The sequence below is a fragment of the Rhamphochromis sp. 'chilingali' genome (genome assembly GCF_963969265.1).
Source record: "Rhamphochromis sp. 'chilingali' genome assembly, chromosome: 1".
NCBI lineage: Eukaryota > Metazoa > Chordata > Actinopteri > Cichliformes > Cichlidae > Rhamphochromis > Rhamphochromis sp. 'chilingali'.
In genome coordinates this window covers 54136691-54148812 of record NC_137929.1, presented here as the reverse complement: position 1 = coordinate 54148812, position 12122 = coordinate 54136691, and the positions used below count along the sequence as shown (strand labels likewise).

At 37.7% G+C, this 12122-nt stretch overlaps 1 protein-coding gene across 1 annotated transcript; it reads right to left on the bottom strand.

The window, feature by feature from the left end:
- Positions 1–7850: 7850 nt before the first annotated feature.
- LOC308403165 (uncharacterized protein) lies at positions 7851–10736 on the bottom strand. Its single transcript, XM_080892428.1, has 2 exons — positions 9309–10736; positions 7851–8694 (listed from the first exon to the last, which is right to left on the bottom strand). The coding sequence occupies exons 1-2, from the start codon at positions 9312–9314 to the stop codon at positions 7942–7944; spliced, it is 759 nt and encodes a 252-aa protein (XP_080748554.1). The 5' UTR covers positions 9315–10736; the 3' UTR covers positions 7851–7941.
- Between the last annotated feature and the right edge of the window lie 1386 nt (positions 10737–12122).

Genomic DNA, 12122 nt, shown 5'->3' with positions numbered 1-12122 from the left:
AAACACAGCAAACCTTCACCATCTTATCCAGGAGGGTCACCTCTTCACCCTCACATGGAAGAAGTAATCTGATTGGCATGGTGGTTTGTTTGAAGCAGGTCCCTTGTGTAGCGCTGGAACCCAGTCATGATGTTTCATCCATTTCATAGGCTGGTTTGCTGCAATAATGCCAAATAATTAGCAACTCTATAAATAGAAGGTAGTTCTGCAAAATCCCTCAGTAGGATGTTTGTTCTAATTTGCTATGAGCTCAGAGCGCATCGAAAATAAAACTAATAGGCTATAAAGAGTGACATGAACATATTTAGAACTTACCGGAATGAAAATGTCTGGAGCACCAACAGATATTTGGAGATGGAAGAGAACTGCACGTCAGCTCGTCTCACAGCTGCTATCCAGGCTAGACGCCTTCGTTTGGTAACATCGATACACGAGCTGCCTCATGTTGCTTCCAGGTTGGGAAAGAATGAAAAGATAAACCCTTTTTAAGCTTATTCTCTTGCCGGTCGTGCGATCGAACATTGCAGCCGACCACACAGCAAGAACGAACCATGGCTGTTGTGTGTTACTTCCACGCCCACCCCCGTGACATCACGCTCCAAAGCCCTATGGGAAACTCACAGAGAAACTCGTGGATTCTTCAACTGACCGCTGCGGCTCACCTGCACCAGGGTAAACCTCCGCCTACCCCACTCCTGCTTTACAGGTGAAAAGAGCAACAGGACCGCTGAGTCTTTGATGTTATTTATTTTCTGCTGTGTTTTACTTGCATCTATTTGAAAGACTGAGTGTAAACACACAAAAAAAAAATTATGTGCAGGAATGTGCAGAAAATAATTTCTTCCAGTCAGAGAATGTTGCATATAATTAAATTTTTGCTTGATGCATACAGTTAAAAGGTTAAAACTAATAAAACAAGTTTTAAAAAGAGACTTTTCCATTTGATTACATTTTGTATGATGGATTATGCAGAAAAAGTAGAATTGGGCTGAAAGATCTATCGCTTTATCACCTATTCAGGTTGTAAATCGTGTTTTTAAAAAGTAACTAAGTAATTAATTACTTTTGAAAATAAGTAATCAGTAAAATAACAGATAATATAGTAATCTATATGTGTACCATGCGTTCCTATTTAAGTCAAGAATCAGCATGGCCCTTTTGCTTATGATGTGATGAAATAGACACTTGTGAGAGCCGGTGGTTTATTATAGCCCGATGAGTTGCAGATTGCAGCAATAACGTCTGAAACAAACAAAGAAAAGTGACACACACTGTCTTTATAGTTTTGATTTCATTATTATTTTTATATTTTTATACAGTACATTTTTTAAGGTCCTATTTTTTTATTTATTTTTTTACCAAACCAATGCTTTCTTCCTCTACCTTTTTCATAAGTATTGTTTTCAATCATTTTTATTCTGAAAAGAAGTTCAAAACATAAATATTTTCTCGTGAAGAATGGAATTTACTTAGGCAATTGCTTCCCGCAAAACACATTTTCTTCCTCATTTTAAAACTTAAAGCATGCTTGAGTAAATTTTCTATTAAAGTATGATGCTGTCAACTTAACATTAAACACTGAATGAACGTGTGCCTCTGTAATACTTTAATCAACAACAAATTCTAATGAGTCAAAAGCAGGGTGTTTTTTGTTCATTCAGTGCTTAAATTTCAAACTATATCAAATGCTTGGATTGTAGATGTGTAATATTGAAATATTTCATCCAGAAAAACATAAAGTTAAACCTTTTGGAGCTGTAAAGCTTTTAACTGTAGGTGTGTTAACCACGATGCTTTGCCAAACATCACAATAAATTATTTGTAATAAAGACAAATTACAATAAAATGAAACCTATAAAAACATACATCTATTTTCATGATCTTGCTGTCGTTTTTAAAATACACACAAGTACAAGTGACTTTTTATTCGTCATGTTTATTCATCATCTGTACAATAAATTATAAACAGAATATCAATCAAAATATACTTTAGGAAATTTGGCTCTAACACCAAATGAAAGCAACCTTCCTTTATGAAAAAGAGGAAAAGTCACATTAAAAACATATTTTAAAGGAAGCGGGACAGCTCAGTGTTCAAACCTGGGCCCTGTGCTTCGTACGTCGCTTACTACATCCAAGATCAAATGAAACATCCAAGACCAAATCATCGCGCTAACTCTGAGCTCGCTATTCCGGTTCCCCGAACACACCTGTTGTTGACGATTAGTACAGCTGGATGAAGTAATGTGAGATCACTGGGTGGCCCAACAGGGGCTACGCATCGATAGTAGAAACATTGATCGGCAACCCTTTGATTGGTCGGCGAAAATGTCGAAGGAGCGCGCTCGGTATTTTTCGGCAGCAGAGCAAGAACTCTTGAGTGAGGGATTTCAGGAGTTTCAGAGTTTAATCAGAACGCAAGGGAACACTGCAAAGGCTGCAAAAGCAAGGAGAGAGGGCTGGCAGGAAGTTGCTGACAAATTAAACTCGTAAGTAATTCAATAATAACAATAATAATGGAGTGGATTTATATAGCGCTTTTCAAGGCACCCAAAGCGCTTTACAATGCCACTATTCAGTCACTCTCACATTCACACACTGGTGGAGGCAGCTACGGTTGTAGCCACAGCTGCCCTGGGGCAGACTGACAGAAGCCAGGCTGCCATATTGCGCCATCGGCCCCTCTGGCCAACACCAGTAGGCGGTAGGGTAGATTTATCATATCACACCATATTATCCAATATTATATTACATTATATTATATTATAATATGTTATATTATATCCCCTTTCACATTAGAGCCACAACAGGACCCACTAGAACATGGGAACAAGTAAAAGTGAAATATAAGAATATTCTACAGAATGGTAATATTTATCACTTATATTGCTTGTCGTCTCTTGGAAAGAGACCCTGGAATAATCTGTTTGTTTGTTCATAACAGCAACCAAGAAAAGGGCAGAGCAAAAAAAAAGACAGGTGGTGGTCCTGCACCTCCTCGTCAACAAGTTGGTTAAGTGAATAATACCCTCACGGGAAAATCGATATCTCTCTATGAGCACACTGTCGCGCTGAGCTAAAGGATCCTGTCTGTCCCGCAATATACGCTGAATTCTGAGGACTCTCCTTATCAATCTTGCACCTTCTGCAATGGTTGGCTCGCGTATACGGACAGGACATGGCTGCGACAGGCTTCCCAAATCCACCTTCGCTTTTATAGCCGTGGTCTCTCATCTTGATTACACGAAGTAATTTACAATTACTACTCTGAAATATGAATTACATCTGTAATAATCACATACATGTAATAGAATGTTAATAGTACATTTCCCTTTTTTAGGAAATGACCTGTATCTATCTGTGTGAAATCAATAAAAGGATCAAGTGCTGCATTATCTTTAGTTACATTGATGTTATTTATTTATGGTGAAACAGTGGTGGAATATCGCTGTTGCTTTCGTATGAATGACGCGGACATACCTGCGTGGCCGCGATCTAATCCTGTTTACATAAAGTAAACCTGCTCCCCAGCAGGTTTACGCTTACGGCTCTGTTGCTATGACAGCAAGTCCCGGATGGGCTTCGGGGAACCGAACGATCCAGGATCACGCGAAATCGTCAACAATCTCATCCAGCTAACTCACTTAGCGCGGTACGAAGAACAGGCCCCTGAAGTCCAAAATGAAACAAGAACTGAGCCTAAAATGTCATATTAAAAACAACAAGAACTAAAAAGAGTCATGTTTTCATGGTCCTGGATCTTGGACCCAGGGTTTATGAGCTTCTAAGATTCTTTTTTATTTTAGTATTTATTTATTTATTCATCTATTTATTTTGCTTTTAGTCATCAGTCGTGTTTCTTTATTCTTCTCTCTTTGGTCCAGTTAGTCCAGTTGGTTGTTGTTTGTTAATTAGGTTTAGTTTCTTGTGTTTGCTTCCGTTACCTTTAACCTCTGAGATGTGCTTTGTTATGGAACGCCAGGACTGCCATAATGAATTAATTAAATACACCATTAAATAATTAATTAAATGTGGCAATAATTAATTAAAATTGGAATTAATTAATTAAATAAATAGTTATGACACATGTAATTAATTAATTATTGACACATTTAATTAATTATTTATGTATTTCACACTTTAATTAATTATTGACACATGTAATTAATTAATTATTGACACATTTAATTAATTATTTATGTATTTCACATTTTAATTAATTATTGACACATTTAATTAATTATTGACACATTTAATTAATTATTTAATGATATATTTATTTATTTCATTTTGGCAGTCCTGACGCCTGGCTCTCGTCATGAAATAATTTTATCTGTCAGCCTCACCCATCAAACTCAGGGGGCGGGGTTAACGCTGCCCATGCAGCTTCTCTAACATTTGATTGGTTGCCGTGCAAAGTAAGTCAAAACAGGTCGATCCTAGAAAATCGATTGCTTGTGTAGACTTGGGGCAGCCAGTTATCCCAGAATGCAGATCAAATCACAAGCAGCAATGGTGGTGGTGTAGTTTTAAAATACCCCGTTTTTCTGTCACCAGCTACACTTTTAACAGTGTTTTAGCCGCGAATGTCGCGACGTATGTCTGGTCAGGTTGTCAACATAGAACATGTTTGCAAAAGTGCTCAGATGTTTTCAGAGATTTCACTAGCTCTGCTAACAGTTAGCATGCAGAGTGCACCGAGGGGGTTACGTTAACCGGTTTGTTTACATATTCCACTCTCCGTGTTCCACATGTTGCATTCGCAGATTCTCATTTTCACCGAACGATCGTCTCTTTCCGCCTGGTCTTGTGTCTCTGTGCTTCTGTAACATAAAGAACGAGCTGACATTTTTCTCACGAAACCAGCGATCAGCTCAACAGACCCTCAGTTTACCTGCATGCATCCTCCTCCTCATCTGTCAGCTGTTTAACACCTGCTGCTAATTCAAGAAACACGCCTAGTTACCTGGTGATAGTCACAGTTTAACTGGGCAGCCGGTGCTCGATATAACGCAATGTCAGCGCATTTTTCTGCACAAGATAAGTAAATATAGTATTTTCCCCGAGCGCAGAGCTGCTGGAGCTCGTTTCCTTACAGAGCACTTTATAGGCGAACAGCTTTATCAGCGGCTGATGTCCAATCACCGGCACACAGCTTTGAAACCTCAGCTGAGTTTTAGCTCTCAGTGGTTAAACGCTGGACTTCATTCACTCAGGTTCTGTCTGTCGGGTCACGTTTACTTCGCTGTTTTATTTACAACTGAGCAAATCGGTTTGGCTGAGGTTAAAGTTACGTTTCATAACTGCATAGTTTCACAGACGTTTAATGGTTCACTGGCACATGTGTTGGACTGAACTATCATCTAAATATCATCTGTTTTTTAATAGTTATTCAACTGTATTCTAAGCACCAGCTGTCTGTTAGAATGTGATTTTTTTTTCTCTCTCTGTTGGCAGAGGTATAAAAATGCGCAGGAAAATCTGACATGCATGGCGAACTTCACCGACGATATTTAGGGAGGAATAAACACACATCAAACATAAATGAACCATTTGTCTGTCTCCATAATTGAGAGAATTTTCTCTTCTTATGTCAACACTCTCTCTCTCTTTTTTTTTTTCTTTTTTTTTTGCTTTTTCGGTCATGTTATGTTTACCTGTCAAAGGCTTGTTACAAACTATGAAACACATCGTGCAGACTTCTGGATGTTAGAAGAAAACTAATACTGCTCATGAATGAGACTAAAGGCAGGAAGGTGTCCTTTAAAACTAAACATGTTAATAGGACCTCCCTGTTTATATCATAGTTTATGATATAGCACGTGTATTTCAGTAATAGCCTGCTGAGGCCACTATACGTGCTGGCCTCATATCAAATGTGAAGGCAGACTGAGTCTATGTTTGACGTTTTTTATATCTAATCTTCCTTTTCAAACATTTAAACAGCAGCGAGTCTGCAGCTGAGGGAATACAAATTCAAATTGTCGGAACAGGTTTGCTCGTTTCTTGGATTCATTTGGTGATTTATTAAATGTATAACTGTTATTCTAATCTGCTGCTGAGTCTCTTACACTTTTCTTTATGCTGTATATTTTCACGTCTCTGGAATAGTTGGCAGTTAGATAGTCAGCTGGGAAACTTTGTGTTAACTCATGGAGCTGAGGATATCGTGGATATGCTGACCTCGCTGCGTGGTGTACAGAGCGAGGTCAGCATGATTAATATTCACAATAAAAATATTAGCCGAACATCATGAAGTCTGTATGTGTTTCATAGTGTCGAACAACCTTTGTACAGTTAAAGCCAGCAGTTACTACATGACGGAAACACCAACGTTATCTCTTTTATGCGTTTATACACAGGTCACGCTGATTACTGAACAAAAACCCAAAGATCAGATGTTAAACAGATTTATTTGCTCTCTCTCCTCCTTAAACATGTTTTTAATGTTAGTTATAATTCAGAATTGGCGACTGAAACATGTAGGACACATAAGAACATCAGGAAATAAAACATCGATAAATATAACCTCAGTAAAAGAAGTCAGCGGGGGTTACTACAGCTGTGTACCGGGGCCTGCGCTTTGTCGGTGGGATTGCTTGCGAGGCGAACAGGTCTATCCCACGCTTTGCCGTGAGACTGGGAAGACATCTCCGAAATCATCGAAACACTTTTGCAAAGAGGCTGTATCTTGACAAACCGACCAGACACATGAAGATTAAACCACTACATTCTCGGCTAAAAAAATATTAAAACGGTATTTGGTAACACACAAACAGGGTTTTTCAAAGCTCAGTTCTGTTAGCTTCCACATGCCGGTTGTTGTGTGCTAGAAACAATGGCCACCAGGCCAAAGCAATGGTTTTGACTCGATCAGCGTTAACCCCGCCCCCTGAGTTTGATGGGTGAGGCTGACAGATAAAATTATTTCATGATGAGAGCCAGGCGTCAGGACTGCCAAAATGAAATAAATAAATATATCATTAAATAATTAATTAAATGTGTCAATAATTAATGAAATGTGTCAATAATTAATTAAAATGTGAAATACATAAATAATTAATTAAATGTGTCAATAATTAATTAATTAAATGTGTCAATAATTAATTAAAATGTGAAATACATAAATAATTAATTAAATGTGTCAATAATTAATTAATTACATGTGTCATAACTATTTATTTAATTAATTAATTCCAATTTTAATTAATTATTGACACATTTAATTAATTATTTAATGGTGTATTTAATTAATTCATTATGGCAGTCCTGGCGTTCCATACTTTGTATAATGTTTAATCTTTAATTTGGTTTATTATCAAGTGTCAAGTATTCAGGTTAGTGTTCTTCTCAGGTTGTTTCCTGTTTTACTCTGTAGGTTAGTTGTCTGTGATATCTTGTGTTACTTTACTGCATGTCTGTCACTCACCTGATTGTTTCCAGCTGCTGATAATTAGTCTGAATCTCGTCTCTCACGTGTTGTTGTGTTTACAGCCTTAGTATGTCTCTGTTGTTGTCGTGGCATCTGTCATGCACCCCTTTTAAAACTTCCTGGAGGAATCTCCTTTTTTTCCTGGATTTTGTTATTAATGAATTTTTACAGAAGTCTGTCTCCTATGGCTGGCATGTGGATGCTGTCAGTTCACAATCTGTATGATATTTAGTCTCTAACTTGAATACATCACAATCAGACTAACAACATTTTTGAGCATATATTAAACAGCTTTGGTAAGACAAAAAAAACAACAAGATTTTAAGCAGATAAACTTAAATATGGAACAAAAATACAATTTATTTTTTCAAAGACACAGACTCACAAACTGAGAAGTTCACTATTACAATTTCTTGTGATGACAAAGTTGGTTTGAATAAATCTGTACCAAGGTTGTTATAGCAAACTAAAACTAGGTTTTGGGAACAATTACAATTAAAATTACATCTTTATTGTTGTTGAATATATGTTGAGCTGCTTCTTCCTAGTACAGTTGTTTGGTATGTGGATGGGTATCTGTCGAGAGCCACATCCTTTAGTGTCCGGGCAAAAATGCGGACTTTGTCTTTCAACAGATGGACTTTATCATAAAGACAATTTATGTTTATGGTAGGGTGTTTGGCGAAGTGGACATTGGCCAGCTTCTCACACTCTTTTTCTAGTCTGCTGTTGATCTTGTTGATGGTGTCACAGTGCATGTTTTTCATTGGAAGCAGGGCTGACATGACCACTCTGCTCTCGGGGAAAGTGTTGGAAGCTTTCTCTATGACTCCTTTCAGAGATTCTGACAGTCTGTCCTGCTCTTGCCTCAGCTGACTGGAGCCAGTGTGGATGATGATGTGGGTTGGAGTTCCCAGATGCTCCTCTGCCAGAAGCTCAATGGCTTTTTGAGTGTTTGGACAATCAAATTTAGCCACTTTGTCCCTGGGGAAAAGTTTCTTCTCACGTATAAATCTTCCATTGGAGTCAATGAGGATGACGATGTCATTCTGGGCCCTCTGTTCTGGTTGTGAGGGCTCAGGGTTTGGACCTACGAGTGACATTGCGAGGATCTTTCTCAACATCTGGATCTCTCTATCTTTTTCACAAAGCTGTTCTTGTAAAGCTTTTACAGTTTGTTCCTCTGTTTCGTCTTGGCTTGAGTCTTCCTCAGTCTGGTCAGCATTGCCATTAAATGGAGGGGCAGCTGTGTCTTCACCGCTCTTATAAACAATATACAACAGCATCATTAATATAACATGCAGACTGATAATTACTAATTACTAACACAGTATGTGTGTGCTACAAGGCTGTAGTAAGTAAGGGTCGCTGCAGCACCCCCTGTTGGATTGCAGAGGATTAGCATGGCCACAACTACTCACTATAAAGACTGAATACGAAATAGCATTTAGTTTTCTTATCTTATTCTGCTATATAAACTATTTTTAGGTCAGGCATGGTTTGCCTTTTGTCCTCTCTCTCCGCTTTCTCCCCTTCCCTCGTCCCCCACTGGTTGCAGTGATGCCTGCCCCTCTTTAAGCCTACTTATGTGGCACGTGACTGAACACCACCTAAAACTTGATTTATAGTAATGTAATAAACTACATGTTGCTGCTACACAAACCTCAACACCTGTCTAAAGTCCATCTGGCAGTATTATGCTGTTTAATCACAGCCTTTTGGTTAGAAGGAGCTGAATACTGCTGTAATAATCCTCAGTATCTATTTTGCTAAAATAATTGCTATTATTCCTCTTCTGAAGGAAGACTAATATTAAACACTCAACAAAAACCATAAGAAGCTACTAATACATGATTTAGCACATACAGCCACTTACCGCCATCTTGATGCTTTCCTCTTTTGAGATTTATTCTGAAAGAGAATAATCATGTTAGGAGGACAGATTCTCTGTATCTATGAAGCGCCTTGAGGTGACTTTTGTTGTGATTTGGCGCTATATAAATAAAATTGAATTGAATTGAATTGACAGCTGGAGATACTCTCTCGTACTAACACAACACAAGTATAAAATATGCAGGAGGAGTTATGTTATAGTACAAAAAAATCCTCCTCTTCAGACTCAATTAGCACGTTTCTGATCAAATTCCGGCCCTTTTAGAAACAGACTGTTCACTAGACTGTGGAACCCACCCCACTTATGTTATTAGTCATTTCGATTTAATGTTAGCTCACTTTACCTTCCTGACAGACAGATGTGGAATAATAGAGAATAAGGTTCAACTTGGCACACAGTAACACAAAAAACAAGTCATACTTTCTGTTAAATGAAAAAAAAAGGGCTGACAACATTTTTAAAGTGAAAGTAACTCAAAGAAAAATATAGCTGGAGGGCTTTTTTCTGCACTGGAGCAAACATTTTTGTTCTATTTTTAGATAACATTTTTGAAGACATTTAGATTCTACACCATCCATTCATTAAAAAAGAAAGAACGTGAGCGTCTTACCACAGCTTTACTTGAAGAAATCAGACAGGACAAGGCAACCTCAGCTGACACCGCTTGACTGACTTTCAGGTAGTGGTGGTGGATTATTTTACTATTTATCGGCTGATGGCGTGGCCCTGACTTGTTTTGCAGGTTCTTTTGTACTTACCCAAGAATATTTCGTGCGCACATCTTCAACAAGTTTTTCAGCATACCAACAATAGTTAAAGTGAACAAATGCATAAAAATGAAACTGAGTGTGCATTATAGTCACACAAAGCAAGAACTGAACTAAAAATTGCCTATGTTGGCAACCAGTACATGCCCATGCTACAGTATTGTTTGGCCTGTGATTCCAGTTTATTGCTAGGCAACACGATGATGTCATAATATATAAGACATACAGAAATAAAATTGTCCAGAAGCAACATGATGATGATGATTTATAAATAATCTGGTTTATAGTGCTCTGCTTTCATTTACATTTGACAAATACTGAAGGTCAAAAGGTCTCTTTTAATGCATGTTATATGTTGATACTCTCTTTAGTCTCAAGTTTACTATTGGCAGAAAATCACTTAGTACAAGATTCCTTTACGCCTCTTCTAATTAGCACCTTGGGCAACAACAACCTACATTTGTTTTAACATGTGACAAGGTATAAATAAATAACATTACATGAACCTGACCTAAAGTAAAGCAGATCCAGTGTGGCAGGTTTCACAGCTACACTGACAGCAAAGAAATGAACCACATCCTTATTACAGTAACACCAGTGAATTTCCAGTAAATGCCTGTTGAATACTTACAAAATATTTAAAGACCAATCCCTTAATAAAATGTATTTTAGTTGTAAGATAAAATAAGATGGCCTTTATTAGTCCCAAAGTTGGGAAATTCACATTATTAGAGCAGCAGAGCGGAAAGAGCATGAATAAATAGACAAAGGATAATATAAGAACTATCATAACTACACATAAGCAACAGAGGAAAACACTCCAGTAAAGTACCATTCTTCTTTTGTTTTACACTTTCTTATCATCTGTCCTGAGACTCTGGTTTTTTGCAGGTACATTTATTGTAAAAACCAAAAAAGAAGAAGTGATATTTTGTTTTGCAGCCCCTCAGTGGGGTTAATTCTGGGAAAGGGAGTCCAGTTCTATTTGGAAAGGTTATAATGTAACATCGAGGCAATGATTGATGTCCACTTTGCTAAGAAAGTGTTTGAAGAGGGAACTGATTGACCCACCACATAAAGAAAAGCTAAGAGTGGTCAAGGGAAAATATTGCAGAATTTCGAATCTCGAGAGTTCACCTGAAACTTTGGCTGATTGTGACCTACACCCGTTTTCACACCTTGGCTCGTGTGATTAGGATCATTATGGGATCCTTTGTCCCTCTTGGGGGGACACTCCCATAGGCCTTAAATCTAGGACTTTCCACTATTTGATCCTGGAACTGAAGAAGGTTCTCGAATGAGAGGTGAAACGTCTTCGAGCAACTTAAAGAAGTCCAGACACTTTTCTTTCCAAGCTCCTTAGACTATGATGACCTGGATGACTGAGAACCTTCACAGACATATTGTGGAATCTATTCATCTGGACCTGCAGGTTGGTTAAACCTGCAGGTCCAGATGAGACTGAAGTCACCTGGATGTCTGACGAATCATTTACCCAATACAAATTATTTTTACTTATGCAAATTCAGACATTAGAACAGTGGTTTTCATTACTCTAACTCATTTCTTATTTCCCATATTCACCAAACTTATAGTTTGACTTTTCTTTTATTAAAAATAAAGATGATTTACAACTAACAGGAAAATTTCTGTTTTAGCACTCTGATCATTTTTACCACATAAGGATCGATGTTAAGATCATCAGATGTGATGTCAGGAGGAAGCCGGGGGGCTTTAATCTCTTTGTCTCACTGCTTTCAACACTTTTGAAAAAGTAGTAAACATAGGAAAGTTTGCACTGTCACCTTTTCTCTGTCTACCTCTATTTCATCAGTGAGACAGCAAATTTTAAAAGGAGACTTACTAAGCCCGCTTTTAATGTCATTCCTTCAGCACTTTGGTGGTGTTTAATGGATATAGGTTCAAGTGAAACCTAAATATATATTTAAAAAAATAAATTTACAATGTTTTCGTGCTTTCTCTTTTAGTATTATGTAACAATATAAAGGCACAGAGGGCAGTGAAATAG